A 25,451-nucleotide genomic window follows, 5' to 3' on the forward strand; every position below is an offset into this window, starting at 1 on the left:
CTGCTGGCCACACACCAGCATGGCCCCCACACGAAGCCTGGCATCCCCAAGGGGCCAGGATGCACGCGCAGGGTGGCCGAGAGTCTCAAGTGGCGGCTTAGCGCCTGGGTGTGGGCAAGCACTCGGTGCTGGTGCTGGCACTGGGGGGGAGGGGGGGCGGGGGGGGCACAAGAAGGGCCATCAGTCCTCTTGCAGGGCAGGGGACAGGCAGAGGGTCGTGCCCCCCGCTGGACAAGTCCTCCCCAAGCCCAGCTGGTCCTAGGTCACCCCCTGCTCCTAGGAGTGCGGCTGCAGGACGGGGGTAGCGTAATTGGGACCAGCCCCGCGGGGGAAGGGGCTCTCTAGGGTCGCAGGCAGCTGGGGGTGTAGTGTCCGCAGGGTTGCAGGCCGAGAGCTCAGACGGTCCGCTGGGCCAGGGGCTGGGAGGGCCTGGGGCGCCGAGGAGTGTCCAGGAGGCCCAGCAGACTGCTCCTGCGGGGCCTCCTGTCCGTGCCCGTCTCTGCCACCTTGCTGGCGAGGGGGCCCTCAGATCCGGGAAGGGGACAGGCCCGGCGTGTGGAAGATGGCGACTCCGCGTGCGCATGCCGGGTGGGGGGCCTGGCCGGGCGGGCCCCGCAACGATGTGTTAGAGGCCTTGACACGCTGTGGACAAAGACCATAGACACTCTGCCACTTCAAGTCTCCTAGTCTTTATTATTCAGGGAATGTAGCATTTCCGGGCTGCAGGGGGAGCGGGGGCCTCAGTTGAACCTGCCTGTGAAGCCAGGCAAGGCTGGGCCTGGGCGCCCGAGGGGGCGAGCGGCCAGGGGGCAGGGCTGAGGACAGTGACGCGGTCAGCCCGAAGGACCTCATCTCCCTGGTGGCTGTGTGTGTGGCCTGCAGTTCAAGTCCCTGAGTTTGCCCCACTGGAACATCTGCGGCCTGGCGGGGGCAGGGGCAGCCAGCCCAGACCCAGGCCAGTGACAAGAGCCCCTCCGCCCCCCCCCCCCCCCCAGCCTCTCACCGGTCAGCCCCTCCCCAGGAAGCGGCCCTGGACCCTGCCTGGAAGGCACCACGGAGGACACCCCCCGCTCGGTGCTGCAGCCGCCCAGAGGTGGACGGAGGGGTGGGAGGGCAGGATGCTGGAGGGCGGAGGCGGCAGAGGTTGCTGCCATCCAGGCCTGGTCCAGGGACGGCGGGACGGAGGGCGACGACACCCAGCAGGACACCCTGGGGGCTGCCCAGCCCCTCCTCCAGAGACCCACACTGTCCTCGGGCCATCGGCACTTCTGCCCACTTAGGGGCCTGACCAGTCCAGAACCACCTGGGGCTGCAGGAGGCACCTGGCGGGAGCAGCGGGGAGGCGGGGTGTGCGAGCCTAGGGCACACGAGGCCTCAGGACACGCAGGCTGGTGTGAGCCCCAAATCACTGGTGACGGTGGCCAGCAGGGCAGGTGTGGGAGGGTGGGGTTGAGCACAGCCTTTTGGAGGAAATGCACCCATGTCATGCTCTGGGGACAGCCCTTGAGAGACAGACGCAGAGGGCTCTCCCATGAGGCCAACCTCCCTCCTTGCCTGCCTCTCTCTGCCCTCGGGGCTCTCGCTGTCTGCCCAGGATGCCTGGGAAATGATCTAGCTGGCAATCCCGAGAGGCCGCCCTGCCGGAGAGCCCCGGGTGGGGAAGGGAGTCACAGACCTGTCCCCCCATGCCTGGGAGGGGCTGTGGCCCGCCCACCTCCCTGCGGCCATCTAGAAGGTACGCTGTAGTTCCGACTCCCGCTCAGGGACGGACTGGCGCCAGGTCACACAGCAACAGGGTGTGGCGTGGCACAAGCAGGTGCCACACACACACAGTCTCGGCCGTCCCCCACCCTCCCCGGAGACCGGGGAGGTGCCCCATGGCAAGCACCGGCGAGAGCAGCAGGCCCACGGCCGTCTGACCTCAGCCAGCACCGGGCCCGCCTGCTCGCCCTGGCCTGGCCCCCCGACAGACCTGCGTGTGCACGTGCACACCTGCGTGGGGCCGGGCCTGTACCCGTGCATATGCTCGCGCGCGGTGCCCCGTCCGGGCCGGCGCTGGCTCTCACCCATCCGGCCGCGCTGCATGTGCTGGCCAGGGGGAGCCGGGCTCAGGGGGCCGGGAGCCAACGGGCACAGCGCCCCCACCTGGAGCCTGCCAGACACGCCTGCTTGCTGCCTCCTGCCCCCCACGAGGACCCTGGCCCCACTGGCAGGCTGCCCAGCTCTGCAGGGTCAGAGGACAAGCGCGCGCCGCCAGGCTGCCCAGAACCCGTTTGTGTGCCCACGGGTGCACACGTGCTCACGGCGGCCCGCCTGCGCCCCCTAGGGACCCCCAGCACCGCAGGGAGCCAGCGGGGAGCCCTGCGTTCTTCTCAGGATGCCTGCTGTCGCTGGCCAGGCCCCGGGGGCAGGCATCCGAGAGCGGGTATGGCCAGGCCCCAGCACCCGGGAAGGGGGCAGCTGTCAGGATGGGTCCCAGGGAGGCCACCTCCACGCTGGGTGACCTGGGAAGTGACGTAGGTTCCCGTGCCCCTCTGGTCTCGGCTAAGATTAGGGCAGAACCGGCACCTACCTGTCTGTAGTGCAGGGGGCAGGGGTGGGACCCGCACGCAGTGGGGGGGAGGCACCCCGGGCAGGCCCACTGCCAGACACACCCCCTTGGGGTTTGATCCCAGCCTGGGTCTGACCACCCGCTGGCTCTCAGCACCTCAGTGACCCTGACCCTCAGACGCAGGAGTGAGGTCCCTGCCCCTCCCTGGCCCAGGCACCTAGGCCTCCCAAGCTTTCTGGGTGCAGATTCCTGCGGCCCAGCCCGCAGGGACCCAGGTTGGGGGGCGGGGGGGGGGACAGGTGATGCTGGTACCCTGTCCCATCAGCTGCAGCCCGCACCTGCCAGGGACAACCCCCCATGGCCCCCTGAAGAGAGCCACACCCGGCAACCAGACGGAGGTCATCCTCAGGGTTGGACGAGGGGCGTCCAGGTATGGGGCGGAGGGGCACACGGGCCTGTGTGTCCCCTGCAAGCCCACGCCGGTGGCGGTGGCGACCTGGCACAGAGCACAGGGCTGCTGGCTGCCAGCCCCAGGTCACGGCACCTCGGTCACGGCCCGCGCCTCACTGTTCTCCTCACCACATCCTCTCCGAGGACCCCAGCCCTCTGCACACCCCCACAGAAACCCCATCCCCACTGGGACAGAGGACTCTTCCTCCGTGGGAACCTCCTCCGTCCAGCCCCTTGGGGATGTGTCCTGCCAGAGCCCCGTCCTGAAGCCTGCCTTGCTCGCCCTGCTGGGGAGGCAGCCCCGTCTGCCAGAGGGTGGTTCTGTCACCTCCGTGGCCACCGCCACACCTCCACCTGGAAGTCCCCAGAGCCAGTCATCCATGGCCAGGCTCAGCCCACCTTCTGCTCCCCGAGCGGCTCAGTGAAACCCCTCACCCCGCCGGCCCTGCCAGGAAGCCAGAGCCTGGGGCTGCTCTAAGAGCCGCTGCGGCCAAGCTCTCCCTACCCTGTGGCCCCACGAGAGACCGGGGCCAGGAGCAGACTCTGGGACTTCCTACGGGGCTGGGCACAAGGGGATTGCTAATGAAGCCGAACCACGTCCCCATAGCGCATCTGACAATAGGGTCAGGCGTGAGTCCAGCCTGCACACTGTATGCTCCTCCCACTCCCACTGGCCGTGGCCTCCCTCCTCCAAGGCAGGCCACAGCCCCAGATGCGAAGGCACAGACCATAGCCTCAGCCAACTTCTGCTTAAGTAACGGATCTTTCTGTTCCACTAAACTCACTCTCCTCTCCGGCTTTTAAGGAGCCCCGGGGTCCAGGCTGGCTGCAGGGTACAGACACGTGCAGTCAAGACCTCAAAGTTCCCTACCTACATACTGCTGCGTTCAGGAGGGGTCTGGCCCAGCCCTGGAGACGGAGGGCTGGGCCCTGGGAAGGCAGTGTGGCCCCACTCTGCCACTGTGGGGGGGCGGGGGGGCGGGGGGGCAGGGTGGCCAGGTCTGGGGCCTCGAGCAGCAAAAACATCTGCCCTGCCTCCGTGGCCATGTCCAGAGCAGCAACGCCCAAGCGGAGACCCTGAAAGTGGTTGCTGGGCCTTCCAACGACGAGGCCTGGTCCTCAGGGGTGGTCAAGGGCAGCAGGAACCATCCAGAGCAGAGTGGCCAGGCTTGAAGACCCTCTGCCTGTCATTCCTCTGTGGCCACTGAGCCAGATCCCAGGTCAAGCAAGGAGCACCTACGGCTCTGGCTCTTGGTTCCAGTTCTGGCTCCTGGTTCCAGCTTGGGCTCCAGCTCCCGGCTCCAGCGCCGGCTCCCGGGTCCGGCTCCTGGGTCTGGCTCCATGCAGCAGGGCCAGCCCAACACCCTGGGCAGCCACCAGAGGCTGTGCGGGCACTGCCCAGGGCAGCTGTGCACCCAGGGGTCATGGAGCCAACTGTCCTGTCGTGGGCCAGGAGTGGGCCAGAGTCCGAGGTCTGGCTGAAGACACAGCCACAGGCACAGAGTGGCCCTGGCCCCGCGGGGGTGGGGCTGGTGCAGTGCTTCTCAGCCCCGGGGAGGGGTGGGGGCCAAGGCACCCGGCTCCACAAGGAGCCCTCCACTCGCTCCGAAAAGCGGGCCTTCTCACGCCTCAGTTTCCTTCCACGGGACAAGACACATCGGACCAGACGCACAGGCAGCGGTCCAGTCCCCTGCTGGGCAGAAACGCTCCCGACGACGCTCCCGACGTGGTCCTGGCAGCAAGTGCCATGGAGGTGCTGAGCGCCTGTGGTGAGGGCTGCGGGGCAGGCGGGCCCACCGAGGCCCCCACCGCCAGACGCCACGGCTGCAGGGCCACGGCTCAGTACCCGTCGTCCTCCTCGCCGTCACAACCATAATCTGTGGAACGCAGAAGGGAACCGTGGCCACCCGGGTGCCTGGCAGAGCGCCGTGGGAGTACGGTGGCGGGTGGGAGCCCTGCTCCCGCCGGCCAGGCGGCCCTCCTGCAACCCGGAGCCCGCGGCCTTCACATCGGGGAGGGCCCGGTCGGCGACTTCCAGTACTTGATGTTCTCAGAACGGACGGAGCCGAGCTGTGAACGCCCCAGGCCCAACCTCCTTCTGGACAGAAAGACTGCGTTTGAAGCTGACAGGCCTGGGTGCCTGGGCGGCTCAGTCAGTCGAGCGCCCAACTTCAGCTCAGGTCACGACCTCATGGTTCACGGGTTCGAGCCCTGCATCAGGCTCTGCATCACGGAGCCTGCTTGGGACTCTCTCCCCCTCTCTCTGCCCCTCCCCCGCTGGTTCGTTCTCTCTCTCTCTCTCTCTCTCTCTCTCTCTCTGAAGCACCCCTGCCCCGCCCAGTGCCATTGTTGCCCCCTCACCGCCACTGCCCATCATCTGCAGGGCGCTGACACAGGGCTCCCCGTCATCCTCGTCGGGGTCGTCCTCATCGGGGTCGTCCTCGGGGTGGTACGACACGGGCCCACTCTCCACCAGCACCGCCGTGGGCCTGGCGGGCTCGGCTCCCAGGGTGGATGGGCTCAGGGGCAAGGGCTGCAGGTGAGGGGACAGGCTCTAGAGGCCGCCTGCCCTGGGGGGGGGGGGGGTCCCTGTGCTCCCAGAGTGGTCAGTGAGGACACCCAGAGCCCCTGACCTCCCAAGTGGCCCCCCGCCCCACCCTTCAGCCCACACCCACATCAGTGCCCAGAAAGCCTCGCCCTGAGGGCACGCTGTCTGATGACACAGCCTGGCAGTGCGACCCCAGAGTGGCAGGCCTGCTCCTGGGACACTTGCCCTGCCACCTGCAGGCTTCGGGCCTCCCCGGGCCTGGGCCGGCCCGACTTCTCAGCTGCTCACAGCTTGGTATTCGAGGCCCCTGCCCCCAGCTGCGGCCGCATCACGTACCTCTCCTGCGGCCGCCTTCTTGGCCGGCTGCGCAGACACCATTGGCCTCAACCTAGAAGAAAGCGCATTGCAGGGCCTCAGCCCGGGCCAGAGCCACCGGTCAGGACACAGGGGGGTCCTGCTGAGATGCGTGGCCAGCCACTCCTCCGCAAGCACGGTGTGCTCTCGGTGCCCAGCCCCTCCTGCTTCGGCTCCCCCGGCCCCCGGCGGCCCTGACCGCCTCCCCGGGGCCCGCTCTGTGGTCACTCTTCCCAGTGGACCCTGCGGGCCTCAAGCTGTGACCTGCCCTGGTTCCCTCTGCCCTCCGGCCCCTCCTTCTGCCTTTTCTCTCAGTGAGCAGGTCTCCTCCTTCTGGTGCCAATCACGTCCCCCCCCCCACCGCCCCCGCCCCGATGCCGCTAGGGGGCTTCTCCTACGCGAACGCACACGGCGCCAGCCAGTCGTTTGAACAGGTCGCGTGTCCACGTGATACAGACCCGTGAGAGGGACGGCATCTATCTCCGAGTCCCCACCCCCACAGGCCAGGCACTGGCACCGTACCACGTGGGGGCACAGCCGCTGTGCTGGGAATTGGGGCGGGAGCAGGGCCCCTGGCAGAAGTCGGAAAGCAGGGCTCTTCGGTGAAAGCTTCTTTACGACGTTGGCAGCAAATGCCAATTTTAGCTAAAACGCCACGCAAGCCAACAGGAGACAGCCCTGGGCCGTGACTGACGTCCATCGATATCTGATGAACGCAGACCTGACATCGGGCTGCCCTCGGGCTCTGCCAGCCTAGGTTCTGGATCGGCGTGTGGGGGCTGCGGGCAGCAGCCAACCACAGCCCTGCTCCACCCGTGGCTGGATGCCTGGAGGAGTGGGGGCCTAGCCCCCTCCCCCCAGACCCTCCAAACACAAAAGCCGGGACATCGGCCACACTGCCACTTGCAAGGAACGGAGGAAGGAGAAGAACACCAAGACCCCCCGGACAACGCTGACCTGTCCGGGGCGACAGTGAGACCCCAACTGAGAGGAGGCAGCCTCCCTTCCCACGGCCTGGCCATGGAAGCCATCCACGCTCAGGGACCCTGCCCCAGGGCCAGTTGGGGGAAGCATCCAGACGGGCCTCAGATGACCCTCAGATGACCGAGCGCACCCCACCACTATGATGTGCCAACGAGCCCTGGGACACTGGGAGTGGACACCAGGGCAGCTCTGACAGGTGGACAGGCCCTCGGAGCGCTCGTGGGAGGTTTCCGCTTGGCACGGCCTCAGGCCGGCGGCCTCTGGGCAGGAGACCAGCAAGCGTGTGGCCATGCCGGCCGAGACCACGGGCCCGGAGCAGGGAGGGCGGTTCCCACAGAGGTGGACTCCCGGTCCCCACTGGGAAGCTGGCCTGTCCACCCACCTGGCTGGGGAAGAGTCACGGCGGTCAAGGGCATGTGGGACGGCCAGCGGGGAGGCGGGGGTATGGGTCAAGCAGCCCGGAGGAGGATCTGCGAGCCCCTGGGAAGGAAGCACGCTCCTCCCCTCGGCCCATAACCCCAGCCCGCTCACTCTCTCACAGCCCAGGTCACAGACGCACTGGCGCTGAGAGGGCACAGCTGACCCAGGAGACGGGGGCTCGCCCGCACGCTGTCCACTGGCGGCCAGAGACAAAGCAGCCCTTGTGCGCCGTGGACAGGGCGCCATGGGCTGTGGTGGGGGTGACGCACCTACTCAGCCCGGGGCAGCCTGAGCAGCCTGGCAGGAAGGCCCCGTGCGGGAGGGTGCCAGGTTCCTGAGGGCCCAGGGCGCCACTCTGGGGGTCCAGCGAGTAGGCAGGGGACAGGCTGGGGACACCGCCCCAGGCCCCAGACCACGACCAGAAGGGATCACGGGGGTGCTGGTCTGTGGCAGGCCGCGCTGGGCACTCGGGAACCAGGGAGCAGAATAACCAACTTCTAGAGAAAACGTCACGGGCGCCTGGGCAGCTCAGTCAGTCGTCTGATTCTTGATTTCGGCTCAGATCATGATCTCACGGTTTGTGGGTTTGAGCCCCATGTCGGGCTCTGTGCTGACAGCACAGAACCTGCTTGGGATTCTTTCTCTCTCTCGCCCTTCCTCTGCCCCTCTCACACGCTCTCTCTCTCAAAATAAATAAAAATAAACTTAAAAAAAATTAGAAAAAAAAGCGGCACCAGGCCGGCTCAGTCAGCGGAGCACGCGACTCTTGGTCTCAGAGTGGTGAGTTCAAGCTCCACGTTGGGTACGGAGTTTACTTAAACAAAGCTTAAAAAAAAAAAGGGTCACGGAAACCACGAAAGACATTTAGTCCCACGTGAGACAAAAAAAACACACCAAAAACATCTTTACTTCTCGGTCGAGTTAGGGTTAAAAACGGTAGCGACAGAAGTCTGGGAGGTGAGGGCGGGGGAGTGGGGCCACCCCGCCCCCGCAGGCCCTCCAGGGCGCCTCTGCGCGGGGTTAGCATGACGCCCTGCGTGACCCCCTCCCTGGGCCCAGGGCGCTGGCCTGCTCTGCCGCTCCCAGCTCCTCCCCTGACCCGCTCACCCCCCACAGCGTGTGCTCTCCGCCCGCCCCCCTCCTCGGCAGAGAGAGGCGTGCAGCCAGGGCACGGGGTGCAGAGAGCCCCTCCTGGAGGACAGGCCGGCTCACCCGCTCCGTGAGCGCAACACACCCTGAGGCCACAGCCCCTTTCCAGGGCCGGAGCCCCTCGTCAGCGCCCGGCCCTTCGCACAAACGGCAGCGCGCAGGGCAGCGGGCGCAGCGCGAGCAGCCCGGAGGAGGATCTGCGAGCCCCTGGGAAGGAAGCACGCTCGTGCGTCCCCAGCACCTGGGGGCCGAATGCCAGCCCAGGCCTCCCGCCCCGCTCACCTCTTCCCCACGCTGGCCACGGGGTCGGCCCTGTGCCTCCTGGCGGGCGTGCTCCTCCGAGGCAGCTTCCGGGTGGCGGTCCGCCCCTCGGGCTGCGCGTCCTCCTCCTGCAGACCGCCCCCGCCCTTGCTGTCGAGGTCCCGGAGCACGCTGTAGTTGATCTTGCTGGAGATTTTCTTCTGCTCCAGCATCTTCTCGATGGCCTCCCCGGCCGTGCTGGCCTGGATCGGCTCCCGGCGCTTGCAGGACTTCTTGGGCTCAACGGAAACGGGGACGTCACCACCCCACGGGGACCTCAGCGCCCGTGAGCCTGCTAGGTGCCGCGTGGGATGTGGGGGCACGGCCGGCTGGACACCGGCGGGGGGGGGGGGTGGGGGGCTCGGCAACCAGGGTCTCCTGGGGACCCCCCCCCCCCCCCCCCCGCCCAGGGGAGCCGAGGTGTGCAGGGGGCCGGGGCCTCCCTGAGGGCGGCTCCCACCTCTTCTTGGGACGGGGGAGGCCGGCTGCATCCCACCGTGCCCTGGCAGCTCACCATCACCACCAGCCGGGGGCAGGTCTCGGGGCATGGGGCCAACTCGACCGCCCACGAGCCCACCACGCAGATACCCGAAGGGCACACAGGGTGCTCCCTGACCTCAGGAGGCGTCACCCAGCGGGGACGGACCTCGTCCTGGGTGCCGCACCACGCACCAGGGCCTAACTGTGCCTCCTGCCAGCTCCTCCCTGCCATGCTGCCGGGGGCCCCAAACCCTGACCCCCAAGCTCCAGGGCCACCCCTGGCCTCCTTCACCCCCTGCCCCAGAAAGGCGCTCCCCATCCGGCCACACGAGCAGCAGGCCACATCACTGCGACCACCAACGGGAAGGGAAGCGTGACCGCAGGTTCTCTCAGGTCCCAGAGGTGGGACAGGGTGTCCACAGAGGTCACAAGGCCCCAATTCAGCCTGCCTGGGATCTTGCCCAAAGCCGAACGGCACATCTGTCCGAGGGGAGGCCAGCACGGTCAGGGCCCAGCGGCCAGGGGCACAGGTCTGTGCTGCCCCCCCGGGAGCCCTGGCGTGACTTGAGGGGCGGGGGGAGCAAGGCCGGTCCCCACGCGCACCGGGTGCCCCTACCTTGTGCTCCTTGTAGATGCCAAGCTCCCTCTCCTTTGCTATTCTCGCTTCTTTCTCTGAAAAGTCCCCCAATGGCAGGATCAGCAAGGGCCCCTGGCCCAGGCTCTTGGGCGGGCGGCTGGGCGGGCGCTTACCCCTCTGCTCCCGCAGGTACTCCGCGTTCTCCCGCATCCACAGCTCGGCCTTCACGCGGGCTTCCGCCTCGTTCAGGATGTACTGGGCAGAACACAACACCACACTCAGGTCTCGGCCACCCACACCCTTCCTGCTTGTATACGCTGGTCAGGGGTGCACCTCTGACCCACGAGGCTATAGGCTCACTGGGGGAGCCGGTCGGGGACCCTGTTGTCCTCCACCCCTTCCAAGGCCAACAGCGGGGGCACAGGAGCCAGGCCAGAGTGCAGGGGCACAGGTCCCTGAGAAGGAACTGAGCTGAGGACACGGTGCCCCGCCCCGGGAACTGACGAAGGTCCCGGGTCCCGGGGGGGCTGTGTGGTGGCCCGGTGTGGGGACGCCCCACCCGCGGGAGGGCAGGGCAGTGTGGCCAGCACAGACCACGTGCCGCACGGGCGGAGGCTGCAGGCGCGCTCACCCTGTCGATCTCTAGGTCGTCGATGCCACTGAGGTCCAGCTCGCCGTCCCCGCACGCGTCCGCTACGGGGAAGCACGACACCGGTGTCGTTGGGAGTCAGTAACCGGTGACCAAGTGCACACTCCCCCGGGCTGTCTCAGGACTCGGGGGCTCTGGCCGAGGGCGGACGGCGGCCCCTCGGGGGACAGTGCGTGGCTCTCACGCCAGCGCTTGTGCAGGAAGGACACTAGACCAGGGCCACGGCCGAGGCGGTGCCCCGCCAGTCCCTGCGGCTCCCGGACGACAGCAGCGTCTCTGGAGCAGGAGAGGGGCCGCGGAGAGTCCCCAGTGACACGCTCGGGACGTCCCCAGGCCCCGCTGGCCACTCCCCTCCTGCCTCAGCTGGGTCAACAGCACAGTCTGCACGGCCCAGAAAATGGGGCAGCCGCTGCTCTCTGCGGCCCCCGTCGCCAGGTGGTCCTCTGCCGGCTCCTCCCGATTCCACCCACAGCCCGTGGGCCACACTGTCGCTCCGCGGCCAAGGCCCTGCGTGGACTCCCCCTGGCGCTCAGACACATCGCTCACACGCCTCCCTGCTCTGCCTCAATGCCGGCTCTCTCGGCCCCTGCAAGAATGGTCTCCTCCTGCCTCAGGGCCTTCGCACAGGCCCTTACGGTACAACCTGCACACCGGGCTCGGGCTGTGTCGCTGTCCCTCTCACCCTAGACGTCACCGCCATCAGGGCAGGCACGTGCCCGCCCATCGCCACACCTGGCTACAGGGTATGTGATGAACGTCTGGGTGGCACAGCCTCACAGGGGCTCCTGGCCCAGCCCTCGGTGCCCGGAGACGAAGCAGGGCCTGCACCCTGCAGTCTGGGGACACCTGAGGGAGGAAGACGCGGAAGAACCGGGACAGCCCGCGCCCCAGGCCTCTCCCAGGGGGGTGAGGCCAACGCTCCTGCCGGGCCACCAGCACCGCCAGCGCCGAAGCCCAACTGGCGGGGACCGTGCCCTCAGTCAGACGAGAAGGGACAGGCGGGGGACGCAGGCCCTGTCCCTGTGGAGGAGCTCGGGCAGGAGGACCCTCCCCCCCCCCCCGGCCAGCAGAGGACTCTGGCCAGGACTAAGCCAGCGGGCCACCTGGGAAGGGTTCTGAGGGTGGTGACAAGCCCATGCCGGGATCACCGATGGCTCACACACGGCAGGCACAGCACCCACCCTTCCGTAAGGCTGCACCCCACCGCCCCCAGCTGGGGACAGGCGATCTGGACCTGCTATCTGCTGGCCATGGTCCCGCCCCCCTGCCCAGAGGAGCCCCCCTCCTCTCCCCAAGCCCCCAGGCACTCACTGGGGTCCTGGCTCTGGGAGGAGATGCACTCTCGGATGGAGTCTGAGATGCCCAGGCTGGCCGCGGTGGGCAGGGGGCCAAGCAGGGACTCCAGGGCAGGGGGCCTGGCGTCCCCGTCGGGGTCTCCGGCCCCCTCGGAACTGCTGGACAAGCCGCTACCAAGGATCTCCTGGTAAAAGTCCTTGTTCAGGTGGCTGGCAGCGGCTTCTAACTCCTCGTCCTCAGCATCGTCTTCCCCGAATACACTGGACGTGGTGTCCTCCACGGAGCCTAGGGACCCAATCGCACACACCGCCTGTGAACCGCGTGGAAAGGCAGAGGGCCCCACCGCCGTGCAGAGAAGCATCGCCGTCCAGCCAGCAGTTGCTTCGTTAACATCAGTAAGCAACCGACGAAAGAGGGGCTCAAAGACGCACCTCGTCACAGAGGGAGCCCGACGTCCACGCACCTAAGCACGGCCCTCGGCCTATGCCTCACGCTTTGTGCAAAAATTCACTCAAATTTAACAGCTAAAAATTTTTTTTAACGGGGGAAAATACCTATGGCTTCAGATTAGACAAAACTTCCTAGTCACATCTAGGAAGTGACTCGGGAAGCAACCCACAAAACATCAGTCGCTTCGATCGCAACCAGCTGGAGAGCATGGCCCTCCCGTGAGCAACTGGTGTTCGGGACACGAAGGCGACACTCGAGAGTCCGGAAGAAGAAAACACACCGCCCGTCAGAACCGGCTGCGGCTTCTGCGGGCGCCATCACCCTCCCGCCAGGCCGAGAGTGGCGTCGGGAAGCGGCTCCCACGCCCGGCGGGGCACACACGCGGCGGCCCCTCCAAGACAGGGGCACGTGCCCCGCACCGGCCAGCAAGTCCGCTCCTCGGCGCTCGCCCGGCAGAGAGGAGGTAAACGTCCACGCGGTCACCTGTGCACAGACGTTCACGGCGCTGTGTGCACGACAACCCAAACCCAGAAAACACCCCACGTGTGCGTCAGCCCCGGCTAGACTAACGACCCGGGCGTACGTCGGGCCTGCCACGCACCACAGATGGGGCCGCTGTGCACCCCACCCGCGCGCTCCCACACAGCAGAGCGGCTGGACGCGAGTCAGGACGGGCCTTGTGATCCCACGGAGGAAAAACGCCAGGAAGTACAACCGACCTCCAAGGGCTGGCTGACACAGGCCCAGGGCGTCGGGGTGGGGGAGGGGGGGGGCCTTGTCCATCTCACCAAAACACCGCCTTCTAAGTTTGCGGTTTGTCGTGCGTCAGTGACGCCTCAGTAAAACCACTGACGAGTCACCAACGACGTGCGTGGTTCCTTACAGAGTTTAAAGTTTACGTGAGACCTCACTCTGGGGCGCCTGGGTGGCTCAGTCGGTTAAGTGTCCGACTTCGACGCAGGTCACGATCTCGTGGTCCGTGAGTTCAAGCCCCACGTCAGGTTCTCCGCTCTCTGCGCAAAGCCCACTTCAGAACTTCTGTCTCTCTCTCTGCTCCTCCCTGCTGGTTCTCTCTCTCAAAATCAAACGTTAAAAGAAAAAAAAGGAACACCTTACTCCGGTTTGGAACGTGTCACGCTTAAAGCTCGTGGTGAGCGCCGACTGACACGAGAACGTCACGTCCCTACCGACGCAGCCCTGGGGGGACGAAACCACTGATGCCCTGGAGCAGGAAACGCACGTGGGGTGATGATCCCTCCGGATGAACACCTCTGCCCTGATGCCTGCCCGGAGGACCCGGCCCCTGCCACCCACACGGCCCTCCCGTGGGGGTGGGGGGAGGGGACGAGGGGGCCCCCGGCGCAGAGAAGGGACAGGTAACAAGTCACGGTGACGGACAGAAACCAGCTGCACCTGCTATGGGAGAAACAGCTTCAGGCCAGGCGACGAGGCAGCGTCCAATTCTCTGCCGCAAGACGACGACGCACGAAAGCGCCGAGGAAGGGGAGTGGAGCAGCACACGCGGACGGGATGGGGTGCGCACGCAGCCCCGAGGACGGCCCTCCGGACACACCGGCCTGTCAGAATACGGCGGCCGCGGGGCGCCTGGGTGGCGCAGTCGGTTAAGCGTCCGACTTCAGCCAGGTCACGATCTCACAGTCTGTGAGTTCGAGCCCCGCGTCAGGCTCTGGGCTGATGGCTCGGAGCCTGGAGCCTGTTTCCGATTCTGTGTCTCCCTCTCTCTCTGCTCCTCCCCGTTCATGCTCTGTCTCTCTCTGTCCCAAAAATAAATAAAAAAAACGTTGGAAAAAAAAAAAAATTTAAAAAAAAAAGAATACGGCGGCCGCAGGCGTTGCACCGGGGGCAGCCGACACCGGCCACCTCTGTCCTTGAGGGGTCACCGGGCAGAGCGAGCGAGGAGCAGAAAGTGCGATGACCCAGCCCGACCCAAGCCCACGGGCATCTCCAGCCACAGACCCGGGGTGGGCCACGAGCACACAGGAACACCGAGGACGGGCTGTGTGCCAAACACGGAGACGACCACGAAAACCAGACTGAATTCCTCACGGAAACCTCGGCCTCCGAGAGCAGCGCCAGCCAGAGGCGTGAGCCCCACGGACACCGGGCGTCAGGACGGCGTCTGCCGCTCGGACGGGCTCACGGGCCCTGCACGCGAGCCGCCCAAGCAGTGACCCTGAAGGTCAGGACATGGGCAAAGCTGGAAGAACAGGCGTTCCTGGCTCAGTGACAGGAAGGCGGCAGGATGAACAGACCAACGGGACTCGTGGGGAACCGCGAACCGACTAAAACACCAGAAAACAACGCTATGCGAGAAGAGGAGAGCGCAAACCCCACAGAAATAACAAAGTCAAACGTGTCCTGAGACAGCTCTGCCCGTCTGTGTGGACGGTGCCGGGGGCCCAGACGGGGAGGCCCGACGACAGGGTGCCATCCCGGCAGTGGGTCACGCTCACGGAGCCCAGACCCGGTGAAAGCCAGGCCTGAGCATTTCCTTCTCGGGGAAAGGTGGCATCTCGACCCAGAGTCGCCCCGTGTCCTGCAGGAGGCTGTGCCCGCTGCCACCCCCGCGACTCACGAGGAAAACCTGGGGACCAAGAGCGCGGCACCGGGAGCGGTAACGGGATTCCTGACACGAGGGAGCCCAGGGCAGCACCTGGAGACCGCGGTCTCCCACGCACGGCAGCAGTGAAGACGGGGCAGGACACCGCTTACAGCGGCGACCGACGGTGGGTCACCGGACCAGCGGGCGGCCGAGGAAAACCCAAGGGCGGGAAGACGCTGGTCCTTGGGAGGCGGCGCGGGGCGGGCCAGAGGTGCTAGGAGGAAGTGACCCCGGGGAAGAGGGGCGGGCAGTGAGAGCGAGCACCTGGCCCTGGCAAACCAGGGACCTCCAGACGGGGTCCCCAGAGCACCCAGAAAGAAGTCGACACGGGGGCGTCCGGGGGACAAAGGAAGACCAAGTGTGTACCCGAAAACGTTCACATGAGCCACGACACGGAGGAAGCCCCAGGGAGGCTGAGGGGGCGGGCGACAGCAGGGAGGGGTCTGGAGGGAGGCAGCAGGACAGTCTGGAAGGAAGATCTGGGTGGCAGGGCTGGAACCTGGGTGGGGGGCGGGCGGGCAGGGGTCCCGGGAGCATCTGGACACCGTGCCCAGCACATCAGGGCCAGGATGCGGCGGGTGGCCAGGGCTGGGAGCGGGGCCCTGTGAGGCGGGCTCCCTCGGCCACAGAAGGGGTGGCGGCAGGGCGGGGGCCGGCCCCTCGAGGCCGCAGGGGCCCCGGCGGGACTCACCGTCTCTGGTCAGGTTGGCGAGGGCCCCCTTTGCCTTCGGCCGGCTGCTCTCCAGCTCGTTCTCAATCGCGTCCTGGTAGGTGGATATCTCACCTGCAGCAGGAAATTAGAAGCGAACCATGACTACAAAGCCCCCTGTTCTAAGGGACACGAGGCATCAGTAGCGGTAAGATCGGCTGCTCACCTTCAACTTCCTCCAGTTTTTTGGACAGAACTTGTTCGAGCTGAAACAAAGCACCCAGAACCTTCAGTGGAGACAGGCAGGCATGAAAGAGGGACGCGGCGTGCACCCCCGCCTCTCGTCGCAGACCACCGGGCCTTGCCCAGACCCCCCTCCCGGGTGTCATCTGGGGGCCCCGCAGGCTGCACACGGAGCAGCGGCCCTGGACCCCAGCCCTCCAGGTAAACGTTAACGACCAGGCCCCAGAGCAAGGCAGCGCCCGCCCAAGGCACTGTACGCGAAACGCCCTGGGAAGGCATGGGGACCACGGCCTGGGGAGAGCTGGCCCTTGGTGCCCCACCCACTGCTCACCCACCCATCTGCCGCCTCTCCCTGCGAGCCGTGTGGACACAGACCCAGTCGAGCCTTTGTAACTAAGCTTCTCGTCCCAAAGTAGGAACGTGACACGAGATCTAGGAAGTGCCTCGAGGGACTCGAGTGCTGGACGGACACGGGGACTCGCCTGCTTCAGGCGCAGCTTCCGCTGCCCAGCTGTGTATGAAGGGGGATCACACTCCTCCTCCAGATCGATCTTCATGAACTCGTCCACGGTCAGCTGGCTGGTGGGCGTGTCTTCGAACTCCGTCAGCCTGGGACAAGAGAGTCACAGGGAGACAAGAGCCCTGGAGACGGCCATGGGGCACTGTGGCCCCACTTGCTGGTCACCAGGCCCTGCTTGCCGCCCCCCACAGCGGGGCCCTGGGGAGGAAGGCAGGGTGGGCAGGGGTCACCTGCCCTTGTTGCTGGACAAGCGATAAGCTCCCCTTGTCGCTCCCACGGGGAGACTCAGAGGAGGCCCAGAAGGAAGGAGGCCAAGGCAGCAGCCCTAGGTATGTGCTGACTCAAGCTCAATTCCCTACATCTCACACCCAACAAGACACGTTTTGTTTTGTTTTTTTTTAGTTTTTTATTATTTGAGAGATAGAGAGCGAGAGAGCGAGAGCGAGAGCGAGAGAGAGAAAGAGAGAGAGATATCAAGGGCCAGCAAGGGGGAGGGAAAGAAAGAGAGAATCCCAAGCAGGCTCCACAGTCAGCCTGACAGGGGCTTGATCCCATGGCTGAAATCAAGATTCAGACCCTCAACTGACTGAACCACCCAGGTGCCCCCAACCTACAAAATGTTCAATAAAAAACTTGGGCGGGGGGGGCAGACACCTGGGTGGCTCAGTTGGTTAAGCGTCTCACTTGGGCTCAGATCATGATCTCGCAGTTTCAGAGTCTTTGTCTCCCTCTCTGCCCCCACTCGTGTACGCGCGAGTTCTCTCTCAAAAATAAACGCTAAACAAACAAACAAACAAACAAACAAACGTATGTATGTTTCTGGATGAACGAGTAGTGCTCTCTACCTTCAGTGAACCCATTCTTACGAGCTCTCAACACAACAGATTAACTTTCCAAACTACGATTACGTTCACACCACCGTGGCTTAAAATTCTCTAGTGTTACTCACTGAAGAACAATGATTCTCCAAAGTGGAGTAGTGTGGTTTTAAAAATGCATGGTCAGGGGCACCTGGGGGCTCTGTCGGTTGGGGGTCCAGCTCTTGATTTCGGCTCAGGTCATGATCCCAGGGTCACGGGATTAAACCCCACATCGGGCTCTGTGCTCACAGTGTAAAGCCTACTTGAGATTCTCTCCCTCTCTCCCTCTCTCTGCCCCTTCTCTGCTCGTGATCTCTCCCTCTCAAAAATAAACATGAAAAAAAAATTTTTTTTAACTGTTTTGAAGAGAATTAGAGGTTGAACAAACAAAATGCCTTACTATCTGCCTTTGAAAACTGCCACAGGATACGACCTCCACTGAAAACAAGCCATCGAATGTTCCAGATCCGTTGTGAGAACAGGCACAATTACAGGTCTGCTGGCAATTGGACTTCAGCCCACATGCATCTGATGCTGAGCTGTGCCACCCCACGAACACCACACCCCAAAGCAGGAGCTCGTGGGCACCCGGACACATGGCACGGTGGCCCTCGGTGTCAGCCGGGCATCCCCCCGGGTGGGGGACCAGGCTCCCGGGCCCCCACAGTCCACGTCAACCCACCTTAGAGAGGCACTGCACCCTGCAGCTGGCATGGTGCCAGGACTGACCGAGACGCCCGGGAGGGAGGCGGGTGGCGCCCACACCGAGGAGCCCCCCAGGAGGTGGCTCTGACCAACGGGCCTGGCTGGGCCCGACGGATGAACCGTCTATGCCCCAGGCCACAAACTAGAGCCACCTACCTCTTCCGCAACGTGGACTCGCACACCTTGACCACGCTGATGACCTCTTTGACGGTTCTCCGGAAATCGTGCATCCTGGCTGCGACCAGAAGTGCTGGGGGGGGGGGGGGCACGACGGGAGTCAGGCATCGGATCAGGTGCACAGCAGCCCAGCGCTCGGGGCCGATGACCTGCGGTGGGGAGAGCCCTGCCTGGGGGGCCTGCAGGCGCCGAGTCCCCAGCCTCACCATGGGGAGCGCTTACACAGCATGTGACCGTCACAGCCCCTGAAAGCTGCACACGGCTTTGCGTGCAACCACGCAGTGATCTATCAACGTAGAAAGTGCTCATCTCACACTCTGTCCTCCACACAGGGAGAATTAAAATCCACCTGAGAACCTCACGTCACCCCGCAAACCAGCGAGCTGACTCTCAGGTGACTCGAACAGGCACACTGGTCGGCAGTGGAGGTGAGGCTTCTGGGGACACGGCCCGGGGTCAGGGAGAAAAGGCGGTGGGCCCCACGTGGCGGCCACAGCCAGGTTGGTTCTCGGACGGGCCCCGAGTGGGCGGTGCACTTGGAAATCGGGCTCCGAAATGGGAAACGATCCTACTGGCAGCCGAGCGCGGGAACGCAGGCCCGTGGCGCTCTGGACAGGTACGGAGCCGGTGGGGGCCAGGGTGGGGGCCTGCCGGGGAGGGCTCCAGACCCAGGCCCGCGTCAGGCCCCGAGACATGGAGGACAGGGTTGCGGGACTGTTTTCGGGCAGCTGCCACCTAGAGGGCGACCCGGACAGCTACCCTTTCGGGGGTCAAGGGGTCAGCCAGAGAGGCCCGGACACCCTCTGCAGTCACGACCGGGCCGCGGGGCCAGGGCAGGGCCGGCCAGCCGCGGCCTCCACGAGTCCTGCCCCGCCCCGGTGACTGAGAGTCAGTGCAGGGGGCAGCTGGCAGTCCTCGGCGGCCAAGGTCGCTGTGGAGACAGCCCGCCCACCACCCGCGTGCCCGGCCTGCAGAAGCCAGCACGGAAACCAGCAGCGCGGCCGGCCAGGCCGCCACACCTGCTCCGCAGAGGCCCGAGGGGCGCCGGCCAGTGTGCATCCAGTCCCTCTTCATCCTCTGCAGGAGCCTCAGGGCCGTCATGGACACCTCGTGGTTCTTCTCCCCAAACTCCAGCAGGTGGGCAAAGCGTGGGATGTACAGGCACGGGTCTGCAGCAGACACGGGGGCCTCAGTGCCACTGCGTCCTGGGACAGGAGCAGGCCTCGCCCCACCGGGCCTCGAGGAACGTGCCCGCTCCAGACCCGGACGGCGCACGGGAACAACACGGCACGCCATCTCCCCATCGGGGCGACCCTTCCCAGTCCTTCCGCCGCACGGGCTCCCCGGGCCCCCCCCCCGCCCCTCGGCTGGGGCCGCTCACCCACATCCCTCCCACAGCTGCTTCCCGGGGCAGGACACTAGGCCCGTGCGGGCATCCCTCGTGCTTGTGCAGGTGCACACGCCACACCTTGCTGCTTTGTTTGGCGGGTCGTGGACTATGACTGAGACACAGCACGTTCGTTAGCTGTTTATTTACCGCTGCTCTTCTGGCTACGGGCGTGGGTACATCTCTTTAAATAACCACACGGTCCTTAGCAAGGGAGGGCTCGGAGGGACCCGGACATACGAGCGCACACACACACGCTCTCCCTCGCTCGTGCCCTGCTCTAAGCTACGAGCTGGAAGACTCCCTTAGCGCCCTAGGCTTAGGACACTTCCAGCCCCCGGGGCGGGTGAGACCAAGTAACTTGACGAATTCGGTGGGCTACGGCACTGCTGCGAGTGCACAGACGGAGTGGCACGGGGTCCACGACAGAACACCAGAAACGAAACCCCCTTTGGGCAGGATCATCTGGGGAGACCTTGCTCAAGAGGGGCCGCTGCTGAGGCCTGAGGGGGCCACGGGCGAGCCGGAAAGCAGGCATGTGCGGTCAGAGGGTGGAGGAGGAGGAAGGGCAGACCGGCAAGATCCTGGGACTGGTCAGCGGCACTAGCAGGTGACCCTGGCCGTCCACCAACCAAGCACCCTCCTTTGGGGCTCTGGCCCCATCCCTCTCCCAGCCTCCCTGCATCTACAAGGGCCTACGTGACTGAGCTCTGATCCCTGGAAGCCCCATGAGGGCCTACCCGCACCCCCTTTATAAGCACCCCCTCGCATCCTCCGCCAGTCCTGGCTCACATAAGGAAACACAGAGACTGGCAGCTGGCCCTGAGGCAGTCTGGGTCCCCAAGGACTCCAAGGGCTAGAGTGACACCTCCCACACTGACCACAGGGGGGTGCTGCTGAGCAGCGGCTACTGGCCTACCTTTCCAGAGGCCCGGGGCGCTGAGCAGTCTCTGGAAAGGCGAGTCAGTGGTAACAGCTCCCTGTGTTGGGCACATGGGGCTGGACGGCTGGTGGCACTCTGGTGGCAAAGCACAACCAAGAGCCGCTGCCTGCCACCTCAGCCCAGGCCCTCCCACCATCTTCTGGCACATCTGTCTCCAATCTTTTACAAGTAGTTTTTAAGCTCAGCTCTCTACCTCAGAAATTAACCAGTGTCAAAGTTTTCACCTCTAGCTCTGATGTTCTAACGAAAACAGTTCCAAATCGTAACAATAACATCAATTCTTAAAATGTATCTTCCCTCAGGGCGCCTGGGTGGCTCAGTCGGTTAAGCATCCCACTTCGGCTTAGGTCATGATCTCTCATATTGTGGGTTGGAGCTCCCTGGTGGGCTTTGTACTGACAGCATGGAGCCTGCTTTGGATTCTCTGTCCCTCCCTGTCTCTGCCAGTCACTTGCTCACTCCCCTCCCCCCAATGTGTGCACTTACTCTCACTTGCTCAAAAACATAGGCTTAAAAATAAAATAAGATGTCTCTTCTCTCCCAATAATACGTTTTTCAGCAACCAAATCACAAACCAAATCAAAACGGAGCCCATGGCCAAGTGTGCTGTAGCTCCCGACTGCCCAGGCACGTGGTGGGGGGTGGGGGGGAGGGTACCAGGACACCTCAACAAGTCCAGGAAAACAGACAATTTGCAGGAGAGGGTAGGTTGAACCCTCTCCCCCAGGGCCGGTGACAAAGGTTGTGCGGCGCCACCAGCCCGGCACGGGCAGTGAAACGGGCCAAGAGGCAGACTTTACGAAGGAAAGAAAAGCAGCTCACAGAAGATCACGCAGGATGGACGGGATTGGTGAGAAGCGCCAAGAGGAGACACTAAACCCACAGCGATGTGAGATTCCGCCAGATCTCCCCAACCTGAGAATGGGGGGGGGGGAAGGACGGAAAGAGGCGCCCCCCCCCCCACGAGGGACCCCGAGAGCGGCCTCCCAGGACGGAGAGTGCGAGCTGGCAGGCACGCACACGAACAAACCGCGGAGAGTAAGGCGCAGCCTCCTAGGTAAGCCCCCAGACCCCCGCGTTTAGTTAGCAAGCAGCCCGCACTGCAGGCGGGAGGGAAACAACGGTCCACACGGACGGGTGGACGCCAGCCCACAGGGGCGCGGCGCGGGGACGGGCCCCACGCGGGAGGGACAAGGCCTGGCGCCCCCCGCCCCCGCATCCCCGGACCCGCCTCGGGCCTCGGTGGGGGGCGGGTACGGCAAGCCGCGCCGGAGGAGAGCGGACCCCGCATCTGGGAAGGACCGGCTAGCGAGCGTCAAGCACGCACAAACCCTCAACGCAACGCAGCCGAACTCCGGCACGCGGAAAACGGAAGACCCGGGCCTGCGCACAGACACCGGCCACCAAGCGCGGACCTTGCGCGCAGAGCCACGGCTCCCCGAGCGCTCCCGCCTGCGCCTGCGCCTGCGCCGCCGTCTCTGCCAGCCACAGCCCGCGGGGACGGGACCCAGGCCGCGCGCGCGCGCGCGCACGCCGTCGGCGAGCGGGCGGGGCGGCTCAGGCCGCGCACGCCGTCGGCGAGGGGGCGGGGCGGAGCCGGGCCGGCGTGACGCGGCGTGACGCGACGTGACGCGCGGGCGCCGCGGCGGCAGGGGCGAGGGTGGGCCGGACGGCGCCCCCTGCGGCCGGGCTGCGGGCTGCGGGCCGGCGGGCGGGGCGGGGCGGCCCGAGGCAGCAGCGCCCGCCGCGACCCCATGCTGCTGCCCCTGGCCTGCCTGCACGGCCGGGTGGCGCAGTGCCTCACGGCGCTCCTGGTGCTCGCAGAGCCGCCCCCCCGGCCCCGGCGCGGCGCGAGGGTGCACGGCGCGCCACCGTCGCGCGCGGAGGCCGCCCTGCCCGCGAAGATGGCCGCGGAGCTGTACCCGGCCGCCGGCGCCGCGGCCGCCACCGCCACCGCCACCGCCACGGACATCGCTAACAGCAACGCCGCCGCCGCCGCCGCCGCCGCCGGCAGGAAGGGCCCGCCCAGCGCCCCGCCGCCCGTCCCGCCGCCGCCCGCGCCCGCGCCGCCCGCGCCCGACAACAACAACTTGGAGAGTCCCAACTGGCAGTCCTTCCACCCGACCCTGCGCGAGAGGTGAGCCCGGGCCGCGCCCGCACCCCGCACCCCGCGCCCCGCGCCCCGGCCCGACCCCCGAGCCGTGTGCCTCTGCCCTTTGCAGGAACGCGCTGATGTTCAACAACGAGCTCATGGCTGACGTCCACTTCATCGTGGGGCCCCCGGGAGCGGCCCGCAGGGTGCCCGCCCACAAGGTTGGTAGAGGCTTGGCCCTGTAAGCCCGCAGAGGCGACTGCCCACCGCCTGAGTAGGGGCTGCCCTGTACCCCGGGTGCGGCGTCCGCTGGGAGCAGGGAGGGTCCGGGGCTCAGGGCAGCTCCTGTGTCATCCACAGTACGTCCTGGCCGTTGGGAGCTCTGTCTTCTATGCCATGTTTTATGGCGATTTGGCAGAAGTTAAGTCAGAAATCCACATCCCTGACGTGGAGCCCGCAGCCTTCCTAATCTTGTTAAAGTAAGTCTGCTGCACGAGTCCGCGAGGAGGGGGTGGCTCCTTGCTGCCTGGCTGCCGCCAGCGGGCACCCTGCAGCTTCTTGGGGGCATGCCCCACGCAGCCTGTGACACGGTCCCCGCCCCACCTAGGTACATGTACAGTGACGAGATCGATCTGGAAGCCGACACGGTGCTGGCCACTCTCTATGCTGCCAAGAAGTACATCGTGCCGGCACTAGCTAAAGCCTGTGTTAATTTCCTGGAGACCAGCCTGGAAGCCAAAAACGCCTGCGTCCTGCTGTCCCAGAGCCGGCTGTTTGAGGAGCCCGAGCTGACCCAGCGCTGCTGGGAGGTCATCGATGCTCAGGCGGAGATGGCTCTGAGGTCTGAAGGCTTCTGTGAGATTGACTGGCAGACGCTGGAGATCATCGTGACGCGGGAAGCTCTCAACGCCAAGGAGGCCGTGGTCTTCGAGGCCGTCCTGAGCTGGGCGGAAGCAGAGTGCAAGAGGCAGGGCCTGCCGGCCACCCCGCGCAACAAGAGGCACGTGCTGGGGCCCGTCCTCTACCTGGTCCGGATTCCGACCATGACCCTGGAGGAGTTCGCCAACGGCGCGGCCCAGTCGGACATCCTGACGCTGGAGGAGACCCACAGCATCTTCCTGTGGTACACGGCCGCCAACAAGCCCCTCCTCAGCTTCCCGCTGACCAAGAGGAAGGGCCTCGCCCCGCAGAGGTGCCACCGTTTCCAGTCCTCCGCCTACCGCAGCAACCAGTGGCGCTACCGCGGGCGCTGTGACAGCATCCAGTTTGCCGTGGACCGGAGGGTGTTCGTGGCAGGGCTGGGCTTGTACGGCTCCAGCTCCGGGAAGGCCGAGTACAGCGTGAAGATCGAACTGAAGCGGCTGGGGGTGGTCCTGGCTCAGAACCTGACCAAGTTTGTCTCGGACGGCTCCAGCAACACCTTCTCGGTCTGGTTTGAGCACCCCGTGCAGGTGGAGCAGGACACCTTCTACACAGCCAGCGCTGTCCTGGATGGCAGCGAGCTCAGCTACTTTGGGCAGGAAGGCATGACGGAAGTGCAGTGCGGGAAGGTGACCTTCCAGTTCCAGTGCTCCTCGGACAGCACCAACGGGACCGGGGTCCAGGGTGGGCAGATCCCAGAGCTCATCTTCTATGCCTGAGGTGGCACGGGTACGCCGTGAGGGGCGCTGGGAGGGGAAGGGACGTGCAGGAGGCCGTGCTACCCCTTCACCCCCCGCCGACTGCCTCGCTGACGTCATTAAAGACCTTGCTTAGTTTGTACGTCTCTTGTACGCGGTCGGCTGCGGCCAGAGCGGGGACGCACAGGCTGTGCTGCACAGCCACGGCCCCGCCCAGGTTTCGGAGTCCGGGCCGCTGGGCGGCTCCGGGGTTCTGAGACAGGCTTCGGGCCCCTCCCGGTGGTGCCCACGCTGCGTGCCCTATGGGCTTCGCCGGCTCCCACCCTCACAAATTCAGAGTGGTACTACGCTTAACCTAAAACCTTCCCTTCAAAACCAAAATTGGAAGAAGCCACCTAACGTAGCCTTTCTAGCCGGGTCTCAGAGTTTCAGCAAGACAAGAGCCACCGGCAGATGAACGTCCAAGGGAGCGTTAAGCTGGGCACGCGCTTTCCCACGTGTCTGTGAAGAGGGACTCCCTTCTAGCACACAGCAGACCCTCCCGTGCTGGTTAGAATCGAACGGCCTCCCTGGCAGGCCCCGTCTGTCCCTGAGCGTGCCCTCTGCTGGCAAGCCGGGCTGCCACCACCAGGGCGTGCTTATTGCTTTAGAAGGCTCTGGAAAAAGCTGGGTGTGTGCTTGCGTCTGTACTTCCTAGAGCGTCGTAGCCTCTCACACAAACCCCTGCTGTGAAGCTCAGATTTGAGGGGGGTAAAGTGGGGCTCTCTGCTGGGTCCGCGCCTCCAGACCCTGAGCGCCAATCTCCTGCCTCAGGCTCAGGCAGCAGCTTCCCTGGCAGGCCCTGGATGGCCCCTGCCCAGGCGGGCTTTGGGGTCAAGCAGGCTCTTTGAGCCCCTTGTCTCTATTCTCCCAGGCCACACACTCTATTGGTGGTTGCTTTGTTTCTGGAAAAAACCTTATCTTCGCCTCCACAGGGAGGGACTGTGTCACTGGCCACAGGAATGTGGCCTCTCGGGAGAGGGTCTGGGCTGGGAGCAGAGAGCCACAGCTGTGTGGCTACTCCATCCAGCAGCCCTTCTGGCCTCCGGGCCTGTCCTGCAAGGCCCCTCCCGGCTTCAGAGGACCATCCCGTGGGTTACCCAGCACCGCGCCCCCAGCCCGCCCTGCCTGGCCCCGCACACTGCGCCTCCTCCGTGGGCAAAATCGGGGGCAAGCCCTCCGAGCGGGCTGAAAACAGTCCTTGGTGAGGCTCCGGTGAAGGCGGAATGTGGCTAGGAAAGCGGCACTCCATCTGCAGGGGTCCTGGCCTCCCTGAGGCACCTGCCTCCAGCCCTGTTCTCACGAGGCAGGCGGGCCCCCAAGGCAGCAGCACCGCTCCCTCTCTGCACGCTCACCCACAACCGCAGGGCGCTCTGGTCTTATACC

The 25,451-nt window shown here is 65.5% G+C and overlaps 2 protein-coding genes across 3 annotated transcripts in view; one reads left to right on the forward strand and one right to left on the reverse strand.

The window, feature by feature from the left end:
• Positions 1 to 4,295: 4,295 nt before the first annotated feature.
• Positions 4,296 to 25,451, reverse strand: part of BRF1 (BRF1 RNA polymerase III transcription initiation factor subunit) — a 56,227-nt gene continuing 35,071 nt past the window's right edge. Inside the window, exons 1-13 of one of the 2 annotated variants that reach the window (XM_058740506.1) lie at positions 20,292 to 21,627; positions 19,005 to 19,154; positions 17,965 to 18,058; positions 15,707 to 16,332; positions 15,523 to 15,615; positions 11,774 to 12,043; positions 10,445 to 10,506; positions 9,987 to 10,068; positions 9,853 to 9,908; positions 8,739 to 8,995; positions 5,886 to 5,937; positions 5,363 to 5,534; positions 4,296 to 4,878 (exon numbers count right to left, since the gene is read on the reverse strand). In XM_058740506.1, the coding sequence (XP_058596489.1) occupies positions 4,841 to 4,878; positions 5,363 to 5,534; positions 5,886 to 5,937; positions 8,739 to 8,995; positions 9,853 to 9,908; positions 9,987 to 10,068; positions 10,445 to 10,506; positions 11,774 to 12,043; positions 15,523 to 15,615; positions 15,707 to 16,332; positions 17,965 to 18,058; positions 19,005 to 19,154; positions 20,292 to 20,463 (2,124 nt within the window). In that variant the 5' untranslated portion in view covers positions 20,464 to 21,627 and the 3' untranslated portion in view covers positions 4,296 to 4,840. Of the gene's footprint in view, positions 4,879 to 5,362; positions 5,535 to 5,885; positions 5,938 to 8,738; positions 8,996 to 9,852; positions 9,909 to 9,986; positions 10,069 to 10,444; positions 10,507 to 11,773; positions 12,044 to 15,522; positions 15,616 to 15,706; positions 16,333 to 17,964; positions 18,059 to 19,004; positions 19,155 to 20,291; positions 21,628 to 25,451 lie in introns of those variants that run through there. The other variant, XM_058740505.1, reaches the window with a different exon arrangement.
• Positions 21,945 to 24,168, forward strand: BTBD6 (BTB domain containing 6). Its single transcript, XM_058740515.1, has 4 exons — positions 21,945 to 22,452; positions 22,538 to 22,628; positions 22,768 to 22,886; positions 23,015 to 24,168. The coding sequence occupies exons 1-4, from the start codon at positions 22,070 to 22,072 to the stop codon at positions 24,045 to 24,047; spliced, it is 1,626 nt and encodes a 541-aa protein (XP_058596498.1). The 5' UTR covers positions 21,945 to 22,069; the 3' UTR covers positions 24,048 to 24,168.

This window comes from Neofelis nebulosa, chromosome 7 (genome assembly GCF_028018385.1).
Source record: "Neofelis nebulosa isolate mNeoNeb1 chromosome 7, mNeoNeb1.pri, whole genome shotgun sequence".
Classification (NCBI taxonomy): Eukaryota; Metazoa; Chordata; class Mammalia; order Carnivora; family Felidae; genus Neofelis; species Neofelis nebulosa.

What these genes read in the sequence shown, in the direction of transcription:
- BTBD6 (XM_058740515.1), top strand. Translation starts at nt 22,070, where the DNA reads ATGCTGCTGCCCCTGGCCTGCCTGCACGGCCGGGTGGCGCAGTGCCTC. An exon ending in CACCCGACCCTGCGCGAGAG is followed by an intron (nt 22,453 to 22,537) that starts GTGAGCCCGGGC and finishes TGCCCTTTGCAG; the next exon opens with GAACGCGCTGATGTTCAACA. An exon ending in GCCTTCCTAATCTTGTTAAA is followed by an intron (nt 22,887 to 23,014) that starts GTAAGTCTGCTG and finishes CGCCCCACCTAG; the next exon opens with GTACATGTACAGTGACGAGA.